Raw genomic sequence first — 27,290 nt, 5'->3', positions numbered from 1 at the left:
AGGAGGTTCATGAGCGGAGAGCAGGCCAGGTGGAGATGAGCTGTGATGTGTAGGCCTGCCGTTACTTGGGGAGGTGTAAGCTTGCTCCTAATCTGTTATAGAGGACAGTCGGTGTCAGTGGCGTCAGCATGCTGGATCAAAGAGTTCCCAGCAAGGACAGAGGCTTTCAGCTAAGGCCTTGAATTCCCCTTGTCTTGGTTTAAAGCAAAGCTAGCCGCAAGGAACCGGCCTCTCGCTCAACCAGACAAAACATCAGTCCGTCTCACATTTCAATAGACACGCCAAACAATATCCCCATTCTGGATTCATTTTGAAGCGCCACTAGAAAGGTGATTATCTCTTGTTTGTTTATTCTGTTTGAAAAGAAAGAAAAACAGCATTTGAAAAGCCAAAGTGGCTTTGGCATTAATGATCACTTCTCCAAGCAGTAACATGAAGGACACAAATCAAAGACCTGGCACTGACAGACACTCTCACACACACACACAAGCATCTTCCTGTGCACTGAAACACACACACAAAACCCCTTCCTTGGACTGATTACATTTTGCAAGAAGATTTAATTAAGGAATTTTTAATGAGGCTTCTGCTGGCACTGCCAAGAACTGTTTTGATATTTGCGCTGCATAATGCATACAATTTGTCTAAACATCTCGGCAGTTGATGCACAGGGAGGCAGCAGATAAGCCTAGATACTGTTTCAATTTCCGTGTTGGGGAGGAAAAAAAAGAGAGAGAGGGAAGGGTAGAGGAGGCGGGAACAGGGGGATGAGAGAAAAGAAAGGCTCACTAAAGGGGCAAAATGGAGGCTGGTACATGTTTAGGGTCCTGGGGGGTGAAGGAGAAGGGGGGAGGTTCATCTCCGAAGCTACGGCTAATGAGCGCACACTTATGCTAAAAAAAAACAACAACTTTGTAAACGTTTTGACTCCAGTCCCCCCCCCCCCCCCGCCCACCCCCCACCCACCCCAGCTAAAATGGAGGGAAAACTTCTCTCTCCTCGCAGAGCGGCGGTTTGATGTGTTAAGGAGCTTCCCTGGTAGTGTTTAGAAGCAGTTTTCCCTCTTTAAATTCTTTCATGCACCCAACACTGCCTGTGCACTTTGATCTGCATGTCTCTATTGTAACAGGAGATGCGTTGCAATCTCTGTATCGTGGCGATATTAATATTTAATCTGCAGCTGAATAGCGGTGGGCCATTAGGCCCTGGACACAGCGAGTGGGAATATTGTCCAGAGGCAAAGTGATACAGCTGGTCAATGAGCAAGCGGAGAGGGGTGGGCCAATGTCCCAGGGGGCTGTGTGTTAGTGCGTGTGTGTGTGTGTGTGTACCTGTCTGTGTGCGTGTGTGTGTGTGTGTGTACACATACTAAAGTAGAGAGTGGCTCAGCAGCGGCTTGAAGTCTGTCAGTCTGTGTGTATCAGTGTGTGTATGTATCTGTGTGTGTATCAGTGTGTGTATGTATCTGTGTGTGTATGTGTGCGTGTGCGTGTGTGTATCTGTGTGCGTGCTTGTGTTTGTGCATGCTTGTGTGTGTATCTGTGTGTGCGTGTGTGCATGCTTGTATGTATGTGTGTGTGTGTGTGTGTGTGTGTATCTGTGTGTGTGTGTGTGTGTGTTTGGCGTGCTTGTGTGTGTGTAATGCTAGCTCCGTTTTTGTCTTTTCTCTAAAGAAGCCGTCAAACCTTCCCGAAGCCCCCTCCTCCTCCACCACCACCACCACCTCCATACCCTGAGCCCCCCAACACACCACCAACTTTTAAAAGGTAGTGGACCTCCCTTCCCTTACTGGAGCTTATCACCTCAGCACAGTCATCCTGAAACACTGCTCTGGGATTATCCTCCAGGCACTAAACACACACTCAGAGGGAGGGAGGGAGGGAGGGAGGGAGGGAGAGATGGAGGAAAAAATGAGGGAGAGAGGGAAGGAAGGAAAAAAAAATCTATTACTTAGCCCCTTTTTCTCCTCTGCGCTCGGAACAGATGGAGCTTTTGGCAGTGGCAGTGTAAATGTTTATTTGTGTGTTTTGAGTGGTAATTGGAGCTTTTTAACAGTCATCATTGGCAGGCTCATAATCACGACCGCAAACACTCAAGCACGCGGGAAGTCGTAGGGAAGAGAGAGAGAGGGCCCTTTAACTGCCTCTGTACCTGTAGGAAGGCCCTGCCTCCAATCTGGAAACCTCACAGCCAGAGGAGGGGGAGGAGAGGGAGGGAGGAGAGGGAGGGGGAGGAGAGGGAGGGGGAGGAGAGGGAGGGGGAGGAGAGGGAGGTTGAGGAGAGGGAGGGAGGGGGAGGAGAGGGAGGGGGAGGAGAGGGAGGGGGAGGAGAGGGAGGGAGGGAGAGAGTTCCCTCTCCAACCTCCCTCGGCAGACCTAACCTTTTTCTCTGATTAAAGCGGTGCGTTTAACCTGGGAAAACTCTACATTGATTCGGCAGGGTTTTTTTTTGTGTGAGGTGTGGGCAAAACAGGCGTGTGTGTTTGGGGCTAGGGAGGCTACAGTTTAATAAGTGTCTTTGCCGTCTGCTTTGGAAATAAATGGAGCTAATTTGGTAGAAATTGGTGTGACAGACTGGTAAATTGCGTGCGGTGTGGTGAAGGAGAAGCGTGTGTCTGCTACGAGAGAGTCGGGCTCCTCCCTGCTCTCTCATTAAGCCTTCTTATTCCTCTGTGTGTTCAGTCTGGTTTGGTTGTGAAAGGCACCTTGAACTGTGAGTGACATGCTGCACTACAGCCCTGGCATGGGAGTCTGAAGAGGCTTTTCGAACGTCTTGGTGAAGGGTGTTCTGTGAGAGAAGGAAGACGGTGATCTCACCAGGGTAACTTCAGCCATGGTCTCATCGCACAGCGTTCCGCTCCGCCTGCCTTCAATAGGCCCAAACGTGTTTTTATAACGTGATACATGCATGTATTATATGAACTGTACAGGGGGATTTGAACCTGTGACCTCATGATCAGTTAAACGCTCTAACCACTAAGCCATGCCATCTCTGTGAGCCAGTGTGAGATGCACGGGGTCAGTCCCAGCCCTGGCCCGACCCTCCTCCGCCCTCCTGATCCGGTGTTCACGCCACACTTCCTGTCCTTTAACTGAGCGTTTCCTGTTTCCTGTCTCCAGGTTTTCCGGTAGCCAGCACTGTGGACACGTGCATTGTGCCTACCAGTACAGAGAGCATTACCACTGCATGGACCCTGAATGCAACTACCAGGTACGTCTGTGCACAACATCGCCTCGATATCTAGCCAATCACGTGTCAGTGTCCCTCGTTTCTGCCGCGCTCCACCAATCACGGACTCTTCCTCTACCCTGTCCACCAATCACGGACTCTTCCTCTACCCTGTCCACCAATCACAGACTCTGTCTCTACCCTGTCCACCAATCACGGACTCTGCCTCTACCCTGTCCATCACTCACGGACTCTTCCTCTACCCTGTCATCCGATCACGGACTCTGCCTCTACCCTGTCCACCAATCGCTGGCTGCGGTTCGGCGCTTTGAAACACCTGTCCTTCACTGCCGAGGCTCAACCATAACGGCTCCTGAAGGGGCCGAACACTCGGGCGACGCCAACGTCGTTTCACATCTCGCTCATACTCTCGTTTATGATCACGCAGTGGTGAAAACTGAGTTTTAAACACAGTCTTCCTGGTACGTGCAGATCATAAATCTTCATATCGGCCGACACCCAAACCAAGCTTGTGGAGAGGGAACTTTATGGATGTAGGTTCACGGAACAGGTTATGACTGTGGACCGTCAGACAATACAGACCAAGACACTCCCCCACACACACACTCTCCCCCCACACACACACACACTCCCCCCACACACACACACACTCCCTGCCTCTCTCCCTCAATAAGCTGATTCCAAGAACAGTTGGTCTTTGACAATTGGCCTTTTATCAAGGGTTCATTTTAAATATGCTTCCTTTTTCTGTGTGTGTGTGTGTTTTCCTGCTAGCGACATCTGCCATAGCTAGAGGCCTGTTTTTAATCCCCTTTCACGTGATTAATCTGGTTGTGATCCTACGAGCTGACACGTAGGGCTCACTCAGACAAACCTGAAGCTGCTCTTGATGTGGGTTATGTGTGTGCTGGAGGCGGGCAAACACAAGATGATCTGTGGAGAAGAAGAAGACCATCCTCGTCCCTTTCGAGCCATGTTCTCCTTCCTTTCCCTCCTGTTTTGTGAATGAAGACGTCCCCACTCCTAATCTTTCTCATCTGCTTCCGATCAAGAGATTACGTCTTGATTAATAGAGCCGGTTGCTGTGGAAAGATCGAGGAGTATTAAACGTTCACACTGTGTTTGTTTTTATATTATTTACGCACCCGGTTCACACTTTACCGCTTGACAAAACCAACTCTTGGAAGAATGTGGTGAAGAAAAAAAAAAAGCTTTGAAATGAATCCAAGTCATCATTTAGACTGTTAGTTCTGGTTATCAGTGCATTTGACACGCCCAAGCTCCCGTCCCTCACAGGCGTTGTGGTGCGTGTTGTTCTGATGTGCAGGCCTCCACGCTTTTCCGCGTCAATATCCCGCAAAAACAGCCCAGCCGAAGACGAGCCGTCTCTCCAGAGGTCACATGACACACAGTCCTGGAATATTATCCTCCTGCCAGCCTCTGGATGATTGGCTGTGTCCGGACATGCTCCTTTTATGGGTGTGTGTGTGTGTGTGTAGCGTGTGTGTGTGTGCATCTCACCACACTTGTGGGAATCCTAAAATAAATGTAGCAAGTGTCTCCCAGCCTCATCACCAGTCAACTGAAAACAAGCTCTTTAACCCAGTCAGCCTCTTCCAGGGCCTATTTCTACACCCATGATGGATCAAATGTAGCGTGACCGCAGTTCAACTTATCTACCGGTTACCATCAGCCCTGCCACACAAGCACAGCAGCCCCGGTGGGCCTGGAGCAAATAAAAGAAGTGAAACATTTTTTAAAAGGCCCCAAGAAGTGAAAAACATGACGTGTTCTGGGAGACCAAGAACTGAAGGCACACCACTCCTGGTGACCCGTGGCCACGATCACGTCTCGTGCCGTGTCAGAACTCACGACCCGACACACACGCCTGGCACACGTGACCCTGCTTACGTACGGCAATTAGATGAGTTTTAAGCATGCGGTTCCTCAGATCTTCATCTCCACTGTATGTAGAAATGGATTGAAGTAGCGACGGTCTCATTGATTCAGACCTATCAAGTTGCAGTTCCTGTAACTTCAGCTTAAACCCAATTACAGCAGATTGGTTGCTCTCCGTCTCTGTGGAGTGACTTTTCTTGTTTTCCTTCCCAAGCTTGTCAGTGTGGGAGGATTGTAATTTTGAGGAGAGTATCTCAGCATATTCCCTCATTATTACCAGCCAAGCCGGTACCTAAAGCGAGTGTTAATGCTTTAATTAAAAATGGAATCATATCTCGGCGAGGGAATTGAAAAGGAAACCGTTTTTTTGGTTGGCTTGTTTGTTTTGTTTTGTTGTTTTTTCCTCTCTCGCTCTCTCTCTCTCCCTCTCTCTATCTCTCTCTCTCTCCCCCTCTCTCCTCCTCTCTCTCTCCTTGCTCTCTCTCTCTCTCTCTCTCTCTCTCTCTCTCTCTCTCTCTCTCTCTCTCTCTCTCTCTCTCTCTCTCTCTCTTGCTCTCTCTCTCTCTCTCTCTCTCTCTCTTGCTCTCTCTCTCTCTCTCTCTCTCGCTCTCTCTCTCTTCCCACCACCCCCTCCTTCTCCCCCCATCTGAAAAACCATCTGCACGAAACAACATTTCACTAGAGCCAGGAACATCGGAACTGTGATCTGGCATGTCAAGTGATCATAATAAAGAGAGGGAAAAAAGAAAACTGAAAAGGAAAAAAGAACCAAGTTTCTAGAACGTGTGTCTGTCCAGCCCTGTCCAACACCTCGCAGTGACCCACCCCTGCCCCCACCTTCCTCCAGGGTCTATGATGACACATTTGGATAGGTCACAGCTTATTTGAGGAATGTAAAGTATATGCGGTCATTAAATAGGTGGCCTTCTCTCTCCATTCCACGGACACCCCCAACTGCCAGTTGGCTCCCTCGCTCCGCAGCTGTTTCCACGGCGATAAAGTGACTTGTCGCTGCTTTGTGAGCGTTTAAACAAACACTGAGAGGTTTCTTGTGCTCCTGCTTCCCTGACAGAGGTTCACCAGCAAGCAGGACGTGATCAGGCACTATAACATGCACAAGAAGAGGGACAACTCTCTTCAGCACGGCTTCATGCGCTTCAGCCCTCTGGACGACTGCAGTGTGTACTACCACGGCTGCCACCTGAACGGGAAGAGCACACACTACCACTGCATGCAGGTAAACACACACACACACACTACCACTGCATGCAGGTAAACACACACACACACTACCACTGCATGCAGGTAAACACACACACACACACACTACCACTGCATGCAGGTAAACCACACACACACACTACCACTGCATGCAGGTAAAACACACACACACACACACACACTACCACTGCATGCAGGTAAAACACACACACACACTACCACTGCATGCAGTAAACACACACACACACACACACACACTACCACTGCATGCAGGTAAACACACACACACACACACTACCACTGCATGCAGGTAAAACACACACACACACACACTACCACTGCATGCAGGTAAACACACAACACACTACCACTGCATGCAGGTAAACACACACACACACCACACACTACCACTGCATGCAGGTAAACACACACACACACACACTACCACTGCATGCAGGTAAACACACACACACACACACACTACCACTGCATGCAGGTAAACACACACACACACACACTACCACTGCATGCAGGTAAACACACACACACACTACCACTGCATGCAGGTAAACACACACACACACACACACACTACCACTGCATGCAGGTAAACACACACACACACACACTACCACTGCATGCAGGTAAACACACACACACACTACCACTGCATGCAGGTAACACACACACCACACACACTACCACTGCATGCAGGTAAACACACACACACACTACCACTGCATGCAGGTAAACACACCACACACACACTACCACTGCATGCAGGTAAACACACACACACACTACCACTGCATGCAGGTAAACACACACACACACACACTACCACTGCATGCAGGTAAACACACACACACACACACACACACTACCACTGCATGCAGGTAAACACACACACACACACACTACCACTGCATGCAGGTAAACACACACACACACACTACCACTGCATGCAGGTAAACACACACACACACACACTACCACTGCATGCAGGTAAACACACACTCACACACACTCACGCATACTCACACACGCACTATCACTGCATGCAGGTAAACACGCACACACATGCACACACACGCGCACTCACCCACACACCCTCACACACACTCACACACAGACACACACAATCGACCACTGCGTGCAGGTAAACACATACACACACACACACACACACACTCACTCCCAGTCTCAAACCTAACCCCCTAACTCACACACGCTCTCAGCCGCACACATCACACACCCAGGACCTGTTGGCACCATGGCAGAGCTACGTAAAGCTTCCTGCCAAATAGGATTTTGCAGAGCCATGCATAATTAATTAATGGGCATTCCCTGTCCGCAGCAGGGCAGGGGGGTGTACAGTCATGTGGCAGTATAAACCCTCTCCGTACTCCCTGGTGTTTACCGCCTGGTGTGAAGGCCTGGTCCCTTCACACAGTCGGGCCTGGCTTCTCTTCCTGCCCAGAGATGTGACGGCCGTGAGAAACATGGCAGTATTGTTTCTCAGAACCATTTAGGGGCAATTCAGGATGGCACAGACCAGACCCATGAAGCGTCTCTCTAATCCAACAAGCAAGTGGAGTAGGGCGACATGTCCGATGCCAGGCCACTAAGGCATAACAAGCTGCTCACGGATGAGATTTGGGGTGGTGGGGGAGATAGGCGCAGGTTTGCCACGTCTATAAAAGGGAATTTCAGATCCTCCAAATCGCCATTTAAGAGAAGTTTTCATGTGCTTGACAAAAAGTGTGATAAAGTAAATAAAAGAGAAATTAAAAGGATGAACACAGTCCGTCTCTCTCTCTCTACCTCTCTCTCTCCCTCTCTCTCTCCCTCCCTCTTTCTATCTCACTATCTCTCTCTTTCCCAGGACTCTCTCGCTCCTTAATTGGCATGGATAAAATTCAGTTAGTTGTTTATATAAACCTCACATTTTTCATCTTTTAGTACCAAGCTGCGAGTTGAAGATTATTCTGTTCCGGATTTGTTTAATTTTTTCACATCTGCTTATTTTCAAGGTGTCATGGCGGCGAGGGCTCTCTCTCTCCCCAGCAGGGACGTTTCCCAGCCTGGATGGCTCACAGATACATTCTCCTCAAAGGCCCACTAACGGCGTAATTGTTATTAAGACATTTCAGACCTTGTTTTAAAGTCCCTGAGAACCTGCAGATGTTGGCATCAGCAGTGGTGATTTAGTGGCCGGGGGGGGGGGGGGGGGAGTGGCATTTTTTTCATTGTTTGACTCAATATGGAGAAGTTGCCCGTTTGTGTGGCTGAATAGTACCCAGGGTGATATACAATCACTGCTTTTAATTCAAACATCGTCCGTGTGTTTCCCATCCGCGCCCCGACCATTCCTGAGGACCAGAACATTTTAAACTAAAGAAAGTGACAATCATCTTACCCACCCACCCTCTCCGCCTCAACCCCCCTTTTTCTGCACCCCCCCTTCCCCCTGCAGACACTGTGAGTTACAGTAAGGTCGAGGTGGCCTGCTAGTTCACCAGTGAAAGGCAGCTTCAAAGACGGCCTTACATGGAAAGCTGTTTCTTTGCAATTTTTTTTTTTTTTAAACCACACTCTAACTGAAGCGACCACTGCCTCATTGGGGAACGTGTGACAAACAATGTTGAAAGTACTTCTTTTTGGTGTCAGTGAGCCACACAGACAGACTGCATTTAGACCTGTCTGCCTCGATCCTACTGTCCTCGTGTTTGTGAAGTGAACATGCTCTGGTACCTAAACCACCAGCTCTAGGTTAAAGATGATAAAAAGACTTCCTTTCAACCATTTCTAGGTCACCATACTGAGCTTGTTTCCTATCAGAATTTGTTTTTATTTCCATGTAAGTTTACACAAACACGGAATTTACTGTGGCAGGAAGGTGCATACAATAAACATATACGGATCTTGGTTAAAAAACTGTATGAATACAATTAAAAAGTCTAATACTAAAGAGCTAAACAATATTTAAGATATAAAATAGAAAATCAATCTACTGTCCTATCATTAGTTCCATCGTTCAAAGACAACAGCTATTAACAAACCCCACAACATCGTGGATATTCGGGTCGCGGTACGACAGGCCTCACTTTCACATCCCATGATCCTCTGTTCTCTGCAGGTGGGCTGCAACAAGGTGTACACCAGCACCTCTGATGTCATGACTCATGAGAACTTCCACAAGAAGAACGCCCAGCTGATCAACGACGGCTTCCAGAGGTTCCGAGCCACCGAGGATTGTGGGACGGTGGAGTGCCAGTTCTACGGCCAGAAAACCACCCACTTCCACTGCAGGTGAGCTGCCTGTCTGTGGGAAAACATCTCATGTCGTATTCATCCCTTCTATAAAAACATGCCTCTTTGCTTGTCTAATCCTCCTCCCTGTTTAGTATGAGGAACTTTAGACACATCTCAAAAAGATTTAACTTAAAAGCGAACAGTTAGATAAGTCGTAGTGGATGTTAACTAGGTTGTGGTGTGTTGAGAGCCTCAGTTTGACCAACTCAGATATCCTTACTCCATTGTGAAGTATTTCAGTCATGTGGGCTTCAGTCCAGGTCTCCTCAGCCTCACTGCCAAAGCAGCCTGCCCGCCCGCCCCGCTCTCCCCCATAACACTGCCAAGCAGCCCGCCCGCCCGCCCCGCTCTCCCCCCATCACACTGCCAAGCAGCCCGCCCGCCCGCCCCGCTCTCCCCCATCACACTGCCAAGCAGCCCGCCCGCCCGCCCCGCTCTCCCCCCATCACACTGCCAAGCAGCCCGCCCGCCCCGCTCTCCCCCATCACACTGCCAAGCAGCCCGCCCCGCTCTCCCCATCACACTGCTCTTCCAGCCCGTGCACTGTGGGTGTGCAGTGGTGCACCGGACCTAAACGACTTCTCTTCCATCCCTCCCTCTCCTCCCTCGTCTGCAGGCGTCCGGCTGCACCTACACCTTCAAGAACAAGTGCGACATCGAGAAGCACAAGAGCTACCACATCAAGGACGACGCCTACGCCAAGGACGGCTTTAAGAAGTTCTACAAGTACGAGGAGTGCAAGTACGACGGCTGCGTCTACAGCAAGGCTACCAACCACTTCCACTGCATCCGCTCTGGCTGCGGCTTCACCTTCACCTCCACCAGCCAGATGACCTCGCACAAGCGCAAGCACGAACGCCGTCACATCCGCTCTGCCGGCACCTCTGGCCTGGCCGGCTCCTTCCTGGCGCCCAAGGAGGAGCCGGAGGAGTCGAGCAACGACGACCTCATGGACTTCTCCGCCATCAGCAGCAAGAACTCCAGTCTGAGCGCCTCCCTACCACCATGCCGTCCTCCGGCATGCCCCACATGCTGGCCACGCCCACCACCGTCATGTCCTCCTCCTCCACCTCGTCTTCCGGAGGCCACGGCCTCAAGGCCGCCGCCCCCTCGCTGGCGCCCGGCGGACGCATGTCCAGCCTGCTGTCCCAGGCGTTGCCTAGCAACATGCCGGTGGCGTTGGCCCTTTCCAACAGCGCCATGGGGGGCTCCAACCCCTTCTTCCCCCTCCTGCCCCGCCTGCCGCTGCCCCTGCCGCACTCGGCGCCAGCCTGATCTCCGGGGTGTCCTCGGGGGCCCACTCCATGCCCACCGACTCTCTGGCTCAGGGAGGCTCCTTGGCCTGCACCCCCTCCTCCTACTCAGCCTCGTCCATCATGGAGAAGATCTCCGCCAGCAAGGGGCTGATCTCGCCCATGATGGCTAGGCTGGCCGCTGCCGCCTTCAAGCCCTCCGGACACCAGGACACAGGTCAGTCTGCTCCCCGGAGCCCTCTGTGTGTGTGTGTGTGTGTGTGTGTGTGATTGTGTCGGTGGGGACTACATGGGTCACAAACACAGCAGTTACCAAAAAAAAAAAACGTTTTTGATAAATACGAATTTAGGGGAGTTTCTGTAGATTCTCTGAAAAGCCGCGCTGCAGAATACTCAAATCCATCTGGTTCCCTTTACTGAAGCTCAACTGAAACGTGAGAAACGACCCTTTCCTCCTCGTCTTCATGCTAGCGTGTAGGAAGCAGGAGTAGAGAAAGGCCTCACCTTCTGTCCTCCGTGGAGAGAGAACCATTTAGTCATTTAGCAGACGCTCTTATCCAGAGCAACTTACAGTAAGTACAGGGACATTCCCCCGAGGCAAGTAGGGTGAAGTGCCTTGCCCAAGAACACAACGTCATTTGACACGACCGACATTTGACATCGAACCAGCAACCTTCTGATTACTAGCCCGATTCCCTAACCGCTCAGCCATCTGACTGGTGTTCAGACGGCCGGCGATCCCCTTCAGACACAAGGACCTCTCCATAGCAGCGCTGGGGTGGCTCTGCTCCAGGCTTGTGGTGGTGGCGATGCTTTGCTAGATACCCACAATCCATTTGGAGATAAATGCGCTGACAGAGAGAGAGCGGGGGCCTGTTGAGGTGCCTGTCTCTCCCCACCCCCCCCACCCCCACCCTGGGTTCTGCACCCAGAGTGTAGAACATGTTCCCTCATCAACACTCTTATCTGTGTGTGCACTCGTTCCGAGCAAATGGAGGTGGAATGAAATTAAGTTCAGAAATTGCAAGAACAAAAAAAATCTGGATTTTTTTGGCGCCCAGAGTGTCTCTCTCTCCCTCTGTGCAAACTGATATAAAAACAGAGATCAGTCAGGCAGAAATGACTCGCTGCGCCAGAGTTGTTTTTTTCGAGAATGGAAGAACAAACACACTCTCGCACAGTCATACAGCCACACACACACCTTGTTTTGTTTCTCAGAAACTCTCGATTTGAAGTCAATCTAAAACCCCGACACAGAATTGATCTGTGTGTGTGCGCCGTATCTCTGAATCACACTACAGAGGAACGTGGAAACAAAGATGTTCAATTGATAATGATCCCTGTCGTGGGCCCTGCCCAGCTCGCAGTCTGGGCGTCGGGGCATCGGAGCCCGGCTGGGAGACGAGCAGGTGGAGGGAGGATCGGAGATGGGCTGAGCAGGGGAGACTCTGCGGATGTGGGAGGGCCGGGGGGGAGGGCGGGCGGGGGGGGGGGAGGGGGGGAGAGAAGGAGGGAGGGAGGGAGAGAAGGAGAGAAGGGGGGAGGGAGGGAGAGAAGGAGAGAAGGGGGGAGGGAGGGAGAGAAGGGGGGAGGGAGGGAGAGAAGGAGAGAAGGGGGAGGGAGGGAGAGAAGGAGAGAAGGGGGAGGGAGGGAGAGAAGGGGGGAGGGAGAAGGAGGGAGGGAGGGAGAGAAGGGGGGAGGGGGGGAGGGAGGGCGGGGGGGGGGAGGGGGGGAGGGAGGGGGGATTACGGAGCCGGGGGGGCGGGGGGGGGGGGGGCTCCTGGTGAAGGACAGGCCCAGGGAGAGGGCCAGATGCTCGGGGGAGCCGGCCGAGAGACGAGCTGTCAGACCGGGCTCCGCCCACAGCCCTTCAGCAGGTATCCAGGCCGGGGAGAGGGGGGGTGCAGATGGTGCTCCGCTGTGCCCTGGGAGGAGGAGGAGGGGGGAGCTGCGGATCTCGGATGCTCCACCCTGTACTGTAACTTCCTATCCTCCACCTCCTCACCCTCTTCCTCCCCCATTCTCCTCCCCCTCCACCCCCCTCCACCTACCACCCACTCCACCTCCTCCCCCGCCCTCCATCCCCTACCTCCTCAACCCCCACCTCCCCCAGAAGAATGCGTGGGGTGTGTGTGTGTGTGTGTGTGTGTGTACTTCTGAGGTACTTGTGAAGCTTCTTGAGGTTTTGTCTCTTTGAAGGTTCACGTGTTTGTAAGAACAGCCCATTGGGCCTAAATTGAGGAAGAGGAAGTGGTTTGTGTTTTTTTTGTAGAAAGGTATGTGAAAGATAAGTGTGTGTTGGTGTGTGCTTGTTTGTGTGCTTGTTTGTGCGTGGGTGTGCGAGCATTTGTGCGTGGGTAAGCGAGCGTTGTGCCTGTTTGTGTGCGAGCGTGTACGACGGGTTTCAGATCATCTCATATTTGTTGTATTTTAAACTAAAGCCTGTGAAAACAGGAAGTGCAGCTCTCCACCTCTCGAGAGCGAGTGGCGCTCCTCTCAGGGCTTTCACAGTTCCAGTCGTGTCACTAATGAGACACGCCGTGCAGGTGAACTCTCACTGCTCTGTCACAGAGCACCAGTCATTACAGCTGCTCTGTCACAGAGCACCCGTCATTACATGCTGGTACAGTATTCCTGGATTATTTCCATTAAAAAGGGCAGCTGCTTTGAATCAGTTTTACAGCACCGTACCTGTGCTGTGCGGAGCTGGCAGAGTGGCTCTCCTGCAGGCTGTGGATCTGGACAGGTGGATCTGGACCAGGTGGGTCTGGACCAGGTGGGTCTGGACCAGGTGGACCTGGTGCTGCATGCTGGGCATGTGGACCTGGACCAGGCCCTGCCGCATGCTGGGCATGTGGACCGCAAATGGCCGCTCTGCGATGTGAAGGGCTGTGATTGGGTCAGCTAGTTGATGTGGCTCAGTCGTTGACGTGATTGTAAATGACAAGGCGGGGTGGGGGGGTTGGCTGGGTGGCGTCGCTGTGCTTCTTCACATGACATGTAGATACTGAGGCTTTGGAAGCAGGGGATGACCTCACGCACTGGCCACAAAAACAAAGAAGGAAAGTCTATGACTTACCCTCCCCCTTCTCCCCCCCCCCTGCCCTCACCCCCCCACACACCAGCCCGTCAGGCCAAACCGACACTGACACAGACACATCCTGTCTCTTAGCTTTCAGCTGACAAGGCCCAAGACTGGCGTTTCCACTCCCGTTCTCCCTGATATGTCTCTGGGTCATGTGACCCCCCCCCCCCTGACTAGGGGGTCCCTGTCCCTCTCCTCCAGAGCCAGGGAGGAGGCTGACCGGCCTGGCGTCGGGGCCAGGGGCTCACACGTGTTCGCCCGCGACCTTGCCTGTCACACGCCCTCAGCCCCCCCCCCCCCCCCCCCCCCCCTCCCCCCCGCTTAAACAAATCACGGTCGCTCAACTACTCAGATCCTGCTGTGGCTGAAGGCTTTGCTTTCATACCCTCTCCTCTCTACCTGTCCTCTCTACCCTCTCTAACCCTCTCATCTCTACCCTCTCATCTCTACCCTCTCCTCTCTACCCTCTCCTCTCTACCCTCTCCTCTCTACCCTCTCCTCTCTACCCTCTCCTCTCTACCCTCTCCTCTCTCCCTCTCTACCCTCTCCTCTCTACCCTCTCCTCTCTCATCTCTACCCTCTCCTCTCTACCCTCTCCTCTCTACCCTCTCCTCTCTACCCTCTCCTCTCTACCCTCTCCTCTCTACCCTCTCTACCCTCTCCTCTCTACCCTCTCATCTCTACCCTCTCCTCTCTACCCTCTCTACCCTCTCCTCTCTACCCTCTCCTCTCTACCCTCTCTACCCTCTCCTCTCTACCCTCTCCTCTCTACCCTCTCATCTCTACCCTCTCCTCTCTACCCTCTCTCTCTACCCTCTCCTCTCTACCCTCTCCTCTCTACCCTCTCTACCCTCTCCTCTCTAACCCTCTCCTCTCTACCCTCTCTACCCTCTCCTCTCTACCCTCTCCTCTCTACCCTCTCCTCTCTACCCTCTCCTCCTCTACCCTCTCCTCTCTACCCTCTCTACCTCTCTACCCTCTCTACCCTCTCCTCTCCTGCCCATTCTTTTCTAAATAAAACACCACTTACTGTCTACCAAAAGCACTGCTTTGTCTCTGCAGCCTCAGGACAAATTAATATTTCAATCACTTGTGGATTGGAGGGAGGGGGGCTAAACTCACCTTCCTGTCAGCATTTTCTTTTTTCAGCCTCTCCCTTCTTCTGTTTTATTTATTTCATTCCTCCTGTCCTCCCTCTGTCCGTCCTCTAAATACCTGCACAGGAGAGCGCCGTGGAAGGGTCAAGCTATTTGAACTGATCTGATTGGCTGTCAGCTCCAATCTGACCGACCCAGACCCCGCCGTTCCTTCTGGGCATGCTCAGTGGCACCGGCCACCACCAGTTGTCAAGCCAACGGGGAGCCAGGGTTGGTGGGTGGGGGCGAAGGAGGGGGGCCAGTCGGAGTCTGCCACTTTCCCTCAGCATTACCATCTCACTTAATGACCAGTTAAGAGGCAGGTGGGCAAATGAGTTGTGACAAGTGCTGCTGGAAAAGGAGTCTTTTCCCCTCATATCTCCCGCCTCTCAATCACCATTTAAAGGGCTTGACGGCCCGACATAATTTCGCGAATAATTATCACTCTGCGTATTCTTCTCAGGCCAGGACAGAAGTCAGGTTGCATCTCGTCAGGGGCGATAACGCTGACCAACAATAACTTTGTTCTCTTTCTCTCTCTCTTTCTTTCTCTCATTCCTCTCCTCTCCTCTCTCTCTCTCTCTCTCTCTCTCTCTCTCTCTCTCTCTCTCTCTCTCTCTCTCTCTCTCTCTCTCTCTCTCTCTCTCTCTCTCTCTCTCTCTCTCTTCTCTCTCTCCTCTCTCTTTCTCTCTTCCCCCCCCCCTCTCTCTCTCTCTCTCTCTCTCTCTCTCTCTCTCTGTCCTCAGGAAACGGGCAGCCTTCATCAGTCAGCCGATTTAATCTGGTTCAGGTGAAGCAGGAGCCGATGGAGCCAGGCTCAGGGCCCTCAGAGTCTGTCCAGGAGCACAGCCTGGACCTGAGCAAGAAGGAGCACAGGTACACACGCTCACACAGGTACACACGCTCACACAGGTACACACGCTCACACAGGTACACACGCTCACACAGGTACACACGCTCACACAGGTACACACGCTCACACAGGTACACACACACACACAGGTACACACACACACACAGGTACACACACACAGGTACACACACACGCTCACACAGGTACACACGCTCACACAGGTACACACGCTCACACAGGTACACACACACGCTCACACAGGTACACACGCTCACACAGGTACACACACACGCTCACACAGGTACACACGCTCACACAGGTACACACGCTCATACAGGTACACACACACGCTCACACAGGTACACACGCTCACACAGGTACACACGCTCACACAGGTACACACGCTCATACAGGTACACACGCTCACACAGGTACACACGCTCACACAGGTACACACGCTCACACAGGTACACACGCTCACACAGGTACACACGCTCACACAGGTACACACGCTCACACAGGTACACACGCTCATACAGGTACACACGCTCACACAGGTACACACGCTCATACAGGTACACACGCTCACACAGGTACACACGCTCATACAGGTACACACGCTCACACAGGTACACACGCTCATACAGGTACACACGCTCACACAGGTACACACGCTCATACAGGTACACACGCTCATACAGGTACACACGCTCATACAGGTACACACACGCTCACACAGGTACACACGCTCATACAGGTACACACACGCTCACACAGGTACACACGCTCATACAGGTACACACACGCTCACACAGGTACACACGCTCATACAGGTACACACGCTCACACAGGTACACACGCTCACGCAGGTACACACACTCACACAGGTACACACACACGCTCACACAGGTACACACGCTCACACAGGTACACACGCTCACACAGGTACACACGCTCACACAGGTACACACGCTCACACAGGTACACACGCTCACACAGGTACACACACACACTCACACAGGTACACACGCTCACACAGGTACACACACACACTCACACAGGTACACACACTCACACAGGTACACACGCTCACACAGGTACACACACTCACACAGGTACACACAGGTACGTACACACAGGTGCCAGGTTTGAAGTCTCTTCATAGTAACATGCCGAAAATCTTTACCAAGTCGAGGCTACGGATTAATTAAGGTTGAAGGATTTATTCACAGAGCAAGGAAGTTTGACAAACAAAAAATGTCATTTCGTTACATCTATGTAGATTTATCTGAACAATTACACCATCTGTAATTTGCTTCTCAGTTTATGATAGCCAACGTATTTCTTCATTTCTCTGGTGATCTCGAAACCAGGATGTTTACATGAACTTTCCACTCCAATCTCAATTTACAGTAGAGCTCATTTCTGGAGAAGTAAACATGTTGTCTGTCTTATTGCACATGCACACCTTTCGTGATGAATAGTAATATTTACTGTTCTCATGCAGATCTTGACTAAACATTGTTCATTTTCCTTGTTCCAGTAATGAATCAAACGGCCACCCTGTTCCTGGGAATACATCTCTTTTATCCTCGCTTATGAATAAGGTAAGATCCATCTATCAAACGCTTTTCATCCCCAAGACAAATTAGCGGGATGCGGAAAGGGGGGGTGAGTGGTGGGGGAGAGGGTGATGGGAGGTCTGTTTGTTTTTTAATGTTTCATCGCTAATAAGATGAGTTTGCATCATTTAAATTTTTCTGCCATTTTTCATACGGTGTAATTTTCAGCGCACCTCTCACAAATTAATATGATGAAGCTGTAGCTAGTGCCGTGCCAGATATATAGAGATGTTTGTTTTTTGATGAGCTGTTTTGAACTCGACGGCCATTTTTTTCTTTTCCCTCTTTCTCCTTTTTCTTCCTTCTCTCACTCTGGGCGGAGCTGAATTTATTTATGGAGTTTGTAAATTATTTGATTAAAAAGTCGAAGGGGCGAAAAAGAAAAAGTGTCAGACTCATTTTTTAGCGAGACTAAACGATAGCAGGAGGGATATTCAAATGTGTGTGTTTTTGTGAAGATTAAAGTGGACATTGTTTTCATCATACATCTTTTTTTTCTGACTGATACAAATGGTGTTGGGCTGTTTCCATTACCTTGATGATTTAAAGACGGAGCAGGCTCATGCTTTTTTCCCTTCGACCGGTTCCCTCCCCCCTCCCCCCTACACACACACCCCTCTCTCCCGCTCCCCCTTACACACACACACACCTCTCTCTCCCCCCTTCCCCCCTACACACACACCCCTCTCTCCCCCTCCCCCCTACACACACACACACCTCTCTCTCTCCCTCTCCTGTGTGGGTGAGCTACACGGTCATGAGTGGTCCTCCACAAGGCGTGCGCTGGACCCTGACAGGAGCAGGGCAGGATGATCACATGTCCCACACTTCTGCTCCTCATGTGGAACGTTCAGGGCCTGGTTCAGAGTCACCGCATCACATGCAGCACAGTCACTCTCAGAGGACGCCTGGCACACAGGCCTGGCCCGCACTCAAGCAGAAGCTCAGCTGTTTGTAAACACAGCTCAGCTTCTCTATTCTGCCAAGACATCTGTGTGTGTCTTTGTGTGTGCTTGTCTGTGTGTGTGTTTTTGCGCATCTTTGAGTGTGTGTGTGTGCGTGTCTAACGCAGGTTGCTGTTCCTCCTGTGTGTTTTGCAGATGTCACAGGTGAACCCAGGGCTCTTCAGCGCCCTGAACCTGAAGACAGAGCTGGAGGGGGGGGCGGGCCTTGGGGCTGACACCTCGGAGGCGGCCCAGTACCTGAGCCGCATCATGAAGAGACCCCCCCAGGACAAGCCCAACGACATCTGGAGGACCTACCTACGCAGGTGACACACACCTGGAGCTGGGGGGCTAGACTGACTTCTGATGTTTAACTGGTTGAGGGGGATCTGTGTTTAAATGATTGAGGGGGCCCTTCAGTCTTAATTGATGGGAGGAGGGGTGTCTTTATCTAGTTAAATGCTGTAAACTCAGTTTGACGGGAGAGACTTCTACATGGTTGTCTTCTACTGAGAGATCCTGGTTCTGTGTTCTCCTGAGAGATCCTGGTTCTGTGTTCTCCTGAGAGATCCTGGTTCTGTGTTCTCCTGAGAGATCCTGGTTCTGTGTTCTCCTGAGAGATCCTGGTTCTGTGTTCTCCTGAGAGATCCTGGTTCTGTGTTCTCCTGAGAGCTCCTGGTTCTGTGTTCTGAGAGCTCATGGTTCTGTGTTCCTCCCGGGGTGAAGGTTCGACACAGATGACTACTGCGAGGCTCAGTGTGACTTCCTCCACAAGGAGCACTTCCACTGCATGGTGGAGGACTGCGGCGCTCTGTTCAGCACGGTGGACGGAGCCATCAAACACGCCAAGTGAGTAGGCAGAGCACTCCCGTGACCTTTAACACCAAAGGTCGCGCTCAGTCGTGACGGGCTCTCACTCAGCCCGACATCGATCGTTTTCCAGGTTGTTGATTTCGTGTACTCGCAGCTGTTCGTTTACGACTCCGCCGTCGTTCCAACTTAACAAACGTTTCCCGCTATCCCTCGCCCAATCAGCTTCCACCTCCGAGCCACGCTGAAGGTCAAATCGGAGCCCCACTTCAACGAATCCAAAGACTGCGGCGACGGCGTGTCCATGCAGCCGGCCGCACCCGTCTCCATGGCCAACCACCCCTCCATGGATGTGGGTGCATTGGCGTCATCGGGGGCCTACGGCTCGTCGCCCTCCCTGCTGGCCTGGAAGCAGCTGGCTGGCAGCATCCCCCAGCTGCCCGCCTCCATGCCCAACCTGCCCGCCAACTCGCCCCTGGCCACCACCTCCCTGGAGAACGCCAAGCCCCAGGTCAAACCAGGCTTCCTGCAGTTCCAGGACAAGTAAGAGACTCACATGAAGCCCCCCCCCCTCTTCTAGGTCCTGCAGGAGATGCAGCTTAGCTTTGCATAGTTTAGCTTAGCATAGTTTAGCTTAGCATAGTTTAGCTTAGCATAGTTTAGCTTAGCATAGTTTAGCTTAGCATAGTTTAGCTTAGCTTTGCATAGCTTAGCTTAGCTTAGCATAGTCAGGTAGGCCCCCACGCCTGTCATGGTCTTGGATTTATTTTAGAAGTCTCTTTGAACCATCTAGATCTGTAAGCGCAAACGCTCTAACCACTGAGCTATACTCATTCCAGCCTATCCTATCTGATATTGAAATTAGTTTCAGAGTACTTGAAATGTGACGATACAGACTCCTGTCTTATAAAAGAAGGTATTGAACAACCCTATTTCTGTATTTTTGGTTCACCAGTGACCCCTGTTTGGCCACGGACTGTAAGTATTCCAACAAGTTCCACTTCCACTGTCTGTTTGGGAACTGCAAGTATGTGTGCAAGACTTCCGGCAAGGCCGAGTCCCACTGCCTCGACCACATCAACCCCAACAACAACCTGATCAATGTCCGAGACCAGTTCTCCTACTACTCTCTCCAGTGCCTGTGCCCCAACCAGGTGGGTCCCCCCTGCTAACTCCAGCCCCAGGTTTTTGGGCCTAAAGGCACTGTCATATCCTGGGGTTTTATAAGCATGAAGTATGCTGTGTATTAGACCTGTATTTGAGGTTATTCAACGGGAGGCTTTCAGAATCACTCCTCTTCGTCTTCCATCTCCCCTGAAAAGACGGTCGACTCAGCCAGTAATGTCTGTTTATATGTCAATGATGTCATTTTGACTGCCGCGTCCTCCTCTCAGAAAAGGCCAATTTAGCTGATATTACCCAATAAATCATTGTCACCCGCGCAGTAAACAAGGCTGTCTAGAATAGGGCAAAAATCGGGGAAATGTTTCTCAAATGAAAGCTAAATGGCAGTGCCTTGTCGTATCTCATGAGCCTGTATTTGGAGGGAAAGCGTCTAAATGAATTCATTAATGTGTCTAAAATCCCCCTCTCTCTAACCTCCCTCCCTCCTCCAGTTCTCTGGGGGACAGGGCTGAGACAGACGGGGAACACACAGGTTTCAGAAAGAGAGGAGGGGGGGGAGGGCAGGGAGATAACTGGTCAGGCTACTTTGACTCCCTTTTTTAATAGAAAGAGAGCACATGACAGTGATATGAACTCTATTGTAATTCTGATGCAATAAGTGTTAATTCATGAGACAATGAGTTTTCACATTGCACATACCGGCCTATTGTGCATTCAAACCTTCAGCCGTGGAGTTAAATATGAAAACGACATTCTAGATGCGTCCTAGAACGCTAGAACCAGCTTTGATGACACAACTCTACTTTTGTCAGGTTATCTGACTGTTCAGACTGTTGCTAGGGGACGTTGTTGTAGCCTGGTTATGACTGTTGCTAGGGGACATGGTCGCAGCCCGGTTCCGAGTGTTCTGACTGTTTCTGGGAGACATGGTCTCAGCCCGGTTCTGAGTGTTCTGACTGTTGCTAGGAGACATGGTGGCAGCCCGGTTCCGAGTGTTCTGACTGTTGCTAGGAGACATGGTCGCAGCCCGGTTCCGAGTGTTCTGACTGTTGCTAGGAGACATGGTCGCAGCCCGGTTCCGAGTGTTCTGACTGTTGCTAGGAGACATGGTCGCAGCCCGTTTCCGAGTGTTCTGACTGTTGCGCGTGTGTCTCGTCCGCAGCACTGTGAGTTCCGGATGCGGGGGCACTACCACTGTCTGCGTCCAGGCTGCTACTTCGTCACCAACATCACCACCAAGCTGCCCTGGCACGTCAAGAAACACGAGAAGGCAGAGCGCCGCGCTGCCAACGGCTTCAAGTACTTCACCAAGAGAGAGGAGTGTGGCCGGCTGGGTGAGTCTTCTCCCCTCCCTGCCTCCCTGTCTGACTGGGAGGCAGTTCCACCTGTACTGACTCTCTCTCCATCTCTCTGACGCCTTTTCTCTCTCGACCTCCCTCTGTCTGTCTCTCTCTTCCTCCCTCTGTCTCCCTCTCTCGACCTCCCCTTGTCTCTCTCTGTCTGTCTCTCGCTTGCCCCTTCCTGTCTTGGCCTCCTCCCCCTCCTCCCTCCCTCCCCCTCCTCCCTCCCTCCCCCTCCTCCCTCCCTCCCCCTCTGTCTCCCCCCCTCTGCCTCCAGTTCTAGATAATGTGTGATACCAGAGGGATATGTATGTGTTACGGGTGTGAAATCAGGAGAGATGTACATTGATTTTTAAGTGGACCCTGCAAAGAGAGGTTCTGAAAGAGAGAGGGAGAGAGAGACAGAGACAGAGAGAGAGACACAGAGAGAGACAGAGAGAGAGATAGAGAGAGAGAGAGAGAGACAGAGAGACAGAGACAGAGACAGAGACAGAGACAGAGACAGAGAGAGAGAGAGAGAGAGAGAGAGAGAGAGAGAGAGAGAGAGAGAGAGAGAGAGAGAGAGAGAGAGACGAACCCTGCCTCAATGCTGTCAGAGCCTGTGTCACGCTATCAAAGAACAATTCACGCTCCATAAAAACCAGTCTGGCTCCTACTAGGACAGTTTAATAGTACAGTTTGTATACTCTCCATGACAGCAACATACATATCTGTGTTAGTTTAGTTTTAGCTTGTTAATAAAGGCAAAACGTTTTTGTACAATTGTATTGAATATCACTATTATGTAGAAAAGGTAAAGAAATGCAGGTTTTTTTGTGCTATATTCATATATTGTCGGATAGGAGCAAGTGTGTGTGTGTGTGCGTGTGTGTTTGTTAATTACGTGGTCTGTCTGGCTCTGCCTGTTTGTGTGTGTGTGTGTGTGTGTGTGTGGGGGTGTGTGTGTGTGTCTTCCCTGGTCACAGACATGAGAATGAAACACAAGTGATCTCTGGCGTTTATACAAGCTTTTCAGAACACACACAAAAGCCGACAGACTCAGCCCCTAAACAGCTGTTTCTGGTCCCATACTGATCTGCCTGTTGTATTGTTCAGGGCTTGGGGGGTTGGGGGGGGACTGAGAGGATTACCAAAGCTAGCAGGCCCGTCATAAAGAATTGATGCGTTCAGTGGTATCCATGGCAGCAACATTAAACTGAACACGGACGATGAAGTTACCAGGATCCTCTCTCACAAAAGCCCTTGAAGTCAGGGCGGTTACTGCTGTTTGCACAACTTTGCGTGTTTAAAGTACGTGTACAAAAGCCCGTGATGACGCTCTGTGTTCTGCTGCTCTGGGTGCCATGGTTACTGACATGCTAGCACCTGCCCAGAATGTTTCTGTTTCAATTTTTTTTTTTTGCTGCTTTTATATAATGGTATTTGATTAACTTCAACGGAGAAAAAAAAAGAAGAGCAGTTGTTTAATTTGAAATCATAAAGCAATTAGAAATCAGGCAGCCTAAAAACACACAAAATTAAAACTAATAGGAAAAATAATAGGAATTCCACAACACTGCTGCCCTCTTTTGAAAAAAACGGCAACTCCCAAAAAAACACAACAACAAGGGGGGCAGAGTTTGAAAAATGAATTTAATATGAGAATAATTGTATATTTACTTTGGTTTGCAGGGGTGTGTGATGTTATTGGTCTGCGGAATATGAGAATTTATTTATGTAAATTCCTAATTGAATCAAGGATGTCAGTGTAATAAAAGAGCTCCCCAGGTTCGGTCCAGAGCAAGCCAGACGAGCTCAGTGTGACACTGGAGTTATCTAATATGATCTAATATTCCTCCTACATATACACTTGCTTTGAAACATGATATCTCTCCTGTCCTGGCCATGTCACCTGCTCAGACAGTCACACGGTGTTCAGAGACACAGGTTCCTTCTTTGTTCTAAGCTGCCTACATACAGACATCACGTTTAAGTCCTGCAGAAGGATCCATACTATGTGGCACAGAGTAGACCACTCTGTGGTCTTTGTTCCACCGTCGAAATAGCTTCAAATATTCATCAAATGTTCAAATATACTGTATGTGAAGAAATAAAATAGTTAGGGGACGGGTGTATTTGCTTTGCTTTTTATTTTTGAGTGAGTTGTTCAATAATGCCTCCTTGGTTGTGTTTAGGCTGCAAGTACAACCAGGTGAACAGCCACTTCCACTGCATCCGAGAGGGCTGCCAGTTCTCCTTCCTGCTCAAGCACCAGATGACATCACACGCTCGCAAACACATGAGGAGGATGCTGGGAAAGAACTTTGACAGGGTTCCGTCCCAGGTGAGACACACTGAACCACGCGCACAGACACACACTGAACCACACAATCTCTCTGTTACTGTATCTGCTGTTATCTCACAGACAGTACAGCACCTGTTTCATTGTTTATACATTTTCAAAGTTCTCAAACCCTTTTGCTTTCAAATCTGGTTCCCAAACATCAACTCCCTTGGACGGTTTGAGACCTTTTAGTTCTCGGTACTGTTCAACTCTGACGAGTTCTGGCAGTTTCCTTATGGCGTTCATTCGTCTTGTTTTGCATATTGCACCTGCATTACACGTTTCTCTATCGCCTTCTGCTGAAATGTGTGAGCCCGTCATGTGAGTGTTATCTGTTCATCTGCCACTAGGCTCAATCACAGATAATCACGACTATTGTGACACATGCCTGTCCCTCATCTGGCATTCCATAATAAGATACAGTAATTAGTCAAATTACAGTAACCTTCGCAGTTCTGGAAGAATCATTGCTTTACTCTCAGTGGTGTGTCCTGTGTGTGTGTGTGTGTGTTCCTGTGAGTGTGTGTTCTTGTGAGTGTGTGTGTGTGATGTATCCTCTTCCTTGTTACTCTGAAACTCTGAAGAGACAGTGTTTTCTGGCATTACAGCACGTCACTATGGAGTCATGGGTTGTGTAGCCGGCTGTCTTTACTCAACTCTCTCACTGCTCTTCTCCCTCTCCCCTCCCTCCCTCTCTCCTCTCTCCCCTCCCTCCCTCTCTCCTCTCTCCCCTCCCTCCCTCTCTCCTCTCTCCCCTCCCTCCCTCTCTCCTCTCACTCTGTCCCTCCTTCTCCCCCCTCTCTGCCTGTCCTCCCTCCCTCCACCCCCTCCCCCACAGATGCACTCCCACTCCCAGAGGTCAGATGACATGCAGCACTTGTCCGGTGGGGGCTCCGGGCCCCTGGGGGGCCACACCGGCATGACCCCCGGCTTCTCCAGCATGATGGACGACGCCGACGACTACATGGACTATATGGGCGGGGCCAGCCCCCTCGGCCTCTCCTCCGAATCGTCCAATCAGGACCGCAGCTGCACCAGCACCCCCGTGGGCAACGACAGCTCCCCTGCAGGTGAGTTGAGAAGTAGGAGGAGAGGAGAGGTGAGGGAGGATAGGAGAGGGGGAGAGAGGGAGGAGAGGTGAGGGATGAGAGGAGAGGGGGTGAGAGGGAGGAGAGGTGAGGGATGAGAGGAGAGGGGGTGAGAGGGAGGAGAGGGGGAGTAAGGGAGGAGAGGTGAGGGACGAGGGGAGAGGAGAGGGGGAGAGAGGGAGGAGAGGTGAGGGATGAGAGGAGAGGGGGTGAGAGGGAGGAGAGGTGAGGGATGAGAGGAGAGGGGGTGAGAGGGAGGAGAGGTGAGGGAGGAGAGGAGAGGGGGTGAGAGGGAGGAGAGGTGAGGGGGAGAGGGGGTGAGAGGGAGGAGAGGTGAGGGAGGAGAGGAAAAGGGGTGAGAGGGAGGAGAGGAGAGGGAGGAGAGGTGAGGGAGGAGAGGAGAGGGGGAGAGAGGGAGGAGAGGTGAGGGAGGAGAGGAGAGGAGAGGGGGAGAGAGGGAGGAGAGGTGAGGGACGAGAGGAGAGGAGAGGAGAGGGGGTGAGAGGGAGGGAGGTTAGGGGGGATAAGAGGAGAGGGAGGCGAGGGGTGAGGGAGGAGAGGGTTGGTTAAATTGTTGGATTTAGGGGTGATATACTGTATGAAATGTTGTGTAATAGTGTCATGTATAATCGATGTGTATTTATTTTATTCTAGTACTGTATGATAGTCATGTTTCAGATGATAAGTTAGTGAGGATGAAGCAGTGGTAGTATCCAGCATAGAAAGTAAAGCCTTCCATTCATCCCCCATACCACTGTCACAGCCACCACACCACACCAATATTTGCCATTTCCTCAATGGATAGTGATCTGTAACACATTAAACATACTTTATTTTGACATGCTTTGACTTTTCCATAACAAAAGAGGACACCAATCCATCAGAGTAGATCACGTTCCCCCACTCAGGTTCACAGTCCTGGACATAAGACTGTTACCCAGGTCATCTTCATCACATAAAACCTTCATGTAGTTCAGTAATTCCTTGAATTACGGCCACGTCACTCTACAGACTTCTCTCTGTGTGTGTCTCCTTCCATCTGTGAGGCTCTAGGACTGAAACACATCCCGACTGAACTCCTGATCTAAACACTTACATCCTTTTGTCCTTGTCAAATCCAGTAATTTGGCCGACTGTTCGGCAGGCGGTGTTAAACACCGTCCTCATGGTTGTTGCTTCGGCTGCTGTTGGGTTACTTGTCTATATTCTGCTTCATTTTGTATCATTCTCTTATCTTTTCCCCTTTTTTTACCTCCCAACCCTGTGTGAACGGGTCCCTGTCTCTGTCCTACCTCCCTCCCTGTCTGTTCCTGTGTCCACTTCCTGTCTGTCTCTTTCCTCTTCCTGTGTCTACCCCTCCACTTCCTCCTGGTCACCCTGTCTCTCCAGGACAAGGCTGCCCCGCCCCCTCCACCCCTGCTGACACTTCCGCACCTCAAAACGCACCACCTCCTCCTCCACCTCCTCCTCCACCTCCTCATCCCGGTCTCCAGTCCCAGGCCTCCTCCTTCCCTCCGTCTCTCCTCCGCCCTCCCCTCCCCTCCCTCCCATACCTCCTCTCTCCATCCTGTCTGTCATACTCTCTGCTCAGCGCCTCTTTGGGAGCCACGCGGAGTGTTGTCATGCCAACCAACACGCCAGCTTTCAGCCCCATCATTGCCACACCGTCACCGGTTAAAAATGACGTCCCTATAGTTCAGGATGCAGCAGGTACTTACCCCCGACGCAAACCAACACTGCGGCTGTCACTCCCCATTGGCTCAGACACAGTCCATCCTAGACCTGTTTAATCATGACGGGCTCGTCCTGATTGTTGTTGACGCATGACGCAGACAGAGAGGGTTACCTCATCGCGGCTCACTAGAGTCCGAGGCGTGTGCAAGACTGTGTGTAGTGAGTAAGGTGTGCCTGGGAATGTTAGGAGTGTGGATCACATGATACAGAGACTCGCCAAAATGTCGTTTTTTTTGACATTTGTTTACGTCATTTTAACGGTTCTTCAGATGTTTGTAAGCCTGTAGTCACGTGTCGCCCTGTGGACAGGTATGCTCAGGTGAGCAGCGATGGTGTTTACGAGGCGCTGGAGA

The 27,290-nt window shown here is 51.2% G+C and overlaps 1 protein-coding gene across 1 annotated transcript in view; it reads left to right on the top strand.

Annotated features, from left to right (window-relative positions):
• casz1 (castor zinc finger 1) overlaps positions 1–27,290 on the top strand; it is a 61,397-nt gene that overhangs the window by 28,588 nt on the left and 5,519 nt on the right. The window contains 16 exon segments of the mRNA XM_062460260.1: positions 3,120–3,210; positions 6,161–6,325; positions 9,449–9,625; positions 10,241–10,616; positions 10,619–10,870; positions 10,873–11,094; positions 15,845–15,974; positions 17,495–17,558; positions 18,674–18,843; positions 19,244–19,366; positions 19,553–19,870; positions 20,283–20,481; positions 21,615–21,786; positions 23,967–24,115; positions 24,954–25,185; positions 26,593–26,913. Coding sequence (XP_062316244.1) covers positions 3,120–3,210; positions 6,161–6,325; positions 9,449–9,625; positions 10,241–10,616; positions 10,619–10,870; positions 10,873–11,094; positions 15,845–15,974; positions 17,495–17,558; positions 18,674–18,843; positions 19,244–19,366; positions 19,553–19,870; positions 20,283–20,481; positions 21,615–21,786; positions 23,967–24,115; positions 24,954–25,185; positions 26,593–26,913 — 3,161 coding nt within the window.

Source organism: Osmerus eperlanus, chromosome 4, assembly GCF_963692335.1.
Source record: "Osmerus eperlanus chromosome 4, fOsmEpe2.1, whole genome shotgun sequence".
NCBI classification, from domain to species: Eukaryota; Metazoa; Chordata; class Actinopteri; order Osmeriformes; family Osmeridae; genus Osmerus; species Osmerus eperlanus.
The sequence above is the reverse complement of the archived record's forward strand: the minus strand, read 5'-3'. Positions and strand labels throughout refer to the sequence as shown.